Raw genomic sequence first — 2,957 nt, forward strand, 5'->3', positions numbered from 1 at the left:
CAAATAGATTTCATTCACTAGTTGACAGATTGTCAATGTCACAGAAAAGGAGTTTCATTACATTTATTGAAACAATCTAAATGCCCCCCTGAAAAAAAGGCTTTTTTAAATTTTTATTTTGATGCTGACGTGTACGTCACAAAATGTAAACTTTACAATCAAGGTCCTTAAATTGCTCATCCGGGAACATCACACTCGATTAATTTGGATTACCGTAACTAACTCTGGTCTGATCAATCTTTGAAGCCACTTTTCCCAAACTCAAAGTTAAGGCACGTGGCTAACAAAGAGGATCTAGCGTGTGGATTTTTTTGCACATTTTTGCCGTCATTCTGCCTGGTTTACATAAAACAACAACCAAACAATTCAAGGAGCTGCATCTGGACAGTATTCTTCTCTGCCCGTGGATGGGGTATTTATAACATGGCTTGTTTAAGTCGTTGCTTCAAATGAGATTCTCGCTCTGGTCGTTGAGCTAAAAGTGCTACTTGAAGTATTAGCAGGACTCGTCCTGGTGATCTGGGAGGTCACAAGGCAAACATTTAGAATACACACACAGTTTCCACAAGTCAATACATAACTATGGCTTCTCTGATAAGATAAGAAGCATTTTACACGGCGAGGAAGATTTTTTTTTTTTTACATAAATGATGATTTCCAAACAAATATTATTTGGAAAATATTATTAATAACTATTTCTTAATAAAAAATAATAAGCAATTAGCAATCTGGGTTTACAGTGTTTATGCAGTAGTGTGTCTTTGGGACTGACTGAGGTTTCTTTTAAAGACTGGGTTAAATGAACATTTAACAAGACCAGTAGGTGGATGATGGTCAGTTTTGGTGAAGCAAGAAAATCTTGATAGGTTCTGGAAGCGGTAAAGAAGATATGTGGTTTAGACGATTTTTGCCCATCGTTCTGCGGATCCTGATGCGACACAAATGTGTCAGCCTACGAGGGTTTCCTGGGAGAAGAAAAAATAGATGCAGCTGAACAACTGCATATGCTTTCATGCTTTTGTATAAGTAGAAACATAAAAGTGTGGCTTTTAATGACCTTTTTCATTGTACTTTATGGGCTTCTTTATATCAGCTCCTCAGCATCAACAAATGTCCAGAAACATGCATTACAAGGTCCCTGTTTCATGTAAAAGCAGCTAAGCTTTAACACGAGGAAAAATGCTTATTCTAAACATATATGAGATGAAATCCTTAAACTAAAAGCAGTAATCTGCAAACTCGGGTCTTTACAGAAAGAAGTACATACGTGTTGCTAATGACATTAATGATGCTTCATCGTAAAGCCTCAAAAGCCTTCATTCACAAACTAATGGTGTCTGAAACTACTTCCTTGTTTTCACCCGATAAGACTTTTTTCCCATCAACTGGAATTTGTTTTTGTTTCCATTGGTAACCACAGCTCTCCTCTTTATCACTTGACCACATTATGCAGAGAAATTATATTTTGATGCACTGCTATGCTAATGACACATTGCTTTACCTCCCAGTAAAATCCACTGTCATCAAACCTGTTTACTGCAAGAATCCAATCGATATTGAATCTGAGTGAGCCTCTGACTATTATTCATGCTTTTACTTCATATCTCTCAGAACGCTCTATTGGTCATTTAATCAGTATTAATCAGAAATCAGTTAATGAACTTCATTTTTGTTCAGTATGAACAATCTGAACCAGCAATACGAAATGTAAACATATGACACCGGTTTTATTGATTCTACATTAAATCCACAATTTTGAGAGACAATTTTACGAAGCTCTGCAAAAACTCACAACTTATTAACTAAAAAATATTCTGGTGTTGTGAGGAGGTGCACCAAAAAAAGCTCCCTGCCGGAGCTTTGTATAAAGCAACAGCATCGTTTTTTGTTACTTACTTTTTCCTTCCAAGAAGACACTGAGTGCCTCTGGATCAACTTTCCTTCGATTTGGAGCCTCCAAATCCGAATCATCCCAGGGCACGAGGGCTGGGTTCGCTCCGTGGTCCAGCAGCAGGTGGATGAAGGCCACTTCACATCCGTGTCGCAGGACTGCATCCAGCAGGCAGGAAGCCAAACCTCGTGTCAAAGCCTCATGGCAGACAGGACCTGTGTAATTGAAGTCGGGCTGAGCGCCGGCCTGGAGCAGCAGCCGGAAACAGTGAAGGTGGTGGTAGGCTGCGCTTATGTAAAGAGGGCAGACCACTAGAGTGTTGAGGGTTCGAGCGCTTAACAGGAGCCGCGGACCCAGCTGGTGGTCCATGTCAACATCAGCATTGAACCTAGAAAAAATGTAACCATAGACTAAATTTTCTTTCATAAATCCTTGATGCAAACTAAAGGAAAGAATACAGAGATATTTATTACTGTGGAAAAATATAAATTGAGAAGCTTTCCTCTTTACAACAAATCCATTTGTTGTATAAAGGAATTCAGCGTCAGAACATCGTTACCTGGTCTGCTGCACGTCAGAAAACTCTGGACTCTAACTGCTGAAAATTTTCCTCCACAGAAAGTTGGGTCAGATTCAAGTGCAAAGTTTCAGGTCTGTTGTGAAATCGTAGTGCTACGGTGCCAGGGGTCATAATGGGACTTCCAGAATTGATCTAAACACTGCAGCTGGGGAAATGCTTCTGAATTAATGGTTGGTGGGGTTTTTATGTTGGTTTTTTCGTCTTATGTTTGTCTTTTTTGCTTTCTGGGGAAAGGTGACAGAAATGTTTTTTAAAGTCAGGAAGTTCAAACAGCTATTGGAAAATGATTGCACCACAAAAGAAAGTAGTGGATTAAAAATGCAAAGCACAGATAAATCTCATGTGCAAAGATTAAACCATATGAAAGAAACTGTAAATAACTGAACCGACTCCCACCAGTTTTCAAGTGGCGTAATGGAAGATAAAAACTATTTTAGTGCCAATTTTCTTTACGTATTTAAACATTTAACCTATATATAAAACAGT

The 2,957-nt window shown here is 38.7% G+C and overlaps 1 protein-coding gene across 1 annotated transcript in view; it reads right to left on the reverse strand.

Annotated features, from left to right (window-relative positions):
• Positions 1 to 665: 665 nt before the first annotated feature.
• LOC113007602 (ankyrin repeat and SOCS box protein 1-like) overlaps positions 666 to 2,957 on the reverse strand; it is a 4,482-nt gene continuing 2,190 nt past the window's right edge. Inside the window, exons 2-3 of the mRNA XM_026144317.1 lie at positions 1,897 to 2,279; positions 666 to 965 (exon numbers count right to left, since the gene is read on the reverse strand). Coding sequence (XP_026000102.1) covers positions 835 to 965; positions 1,897 to 2,279 — 514 coding nt within the window. The 3' untranslated portion in view covers positions 666 to 834. The remainder of the gene's footprint in view (positions 966 to 1,896; positions 2,280 to 2,957) is intronic.

This window comes from Astatotilapia calliptera, chromosome 16 (assembly GCF_900246225.1).
Source record: "Astatotilapia calliptera chromosome 16, fAstCal1.2, whole genome shotgun sequence".
Lineage (NCBI taxonomy): Eukaryota > Metazoa > Chordata > Actinopteri > Cichliformes > Cichlidae > Astatotilapia > Astatotilapia calliptera.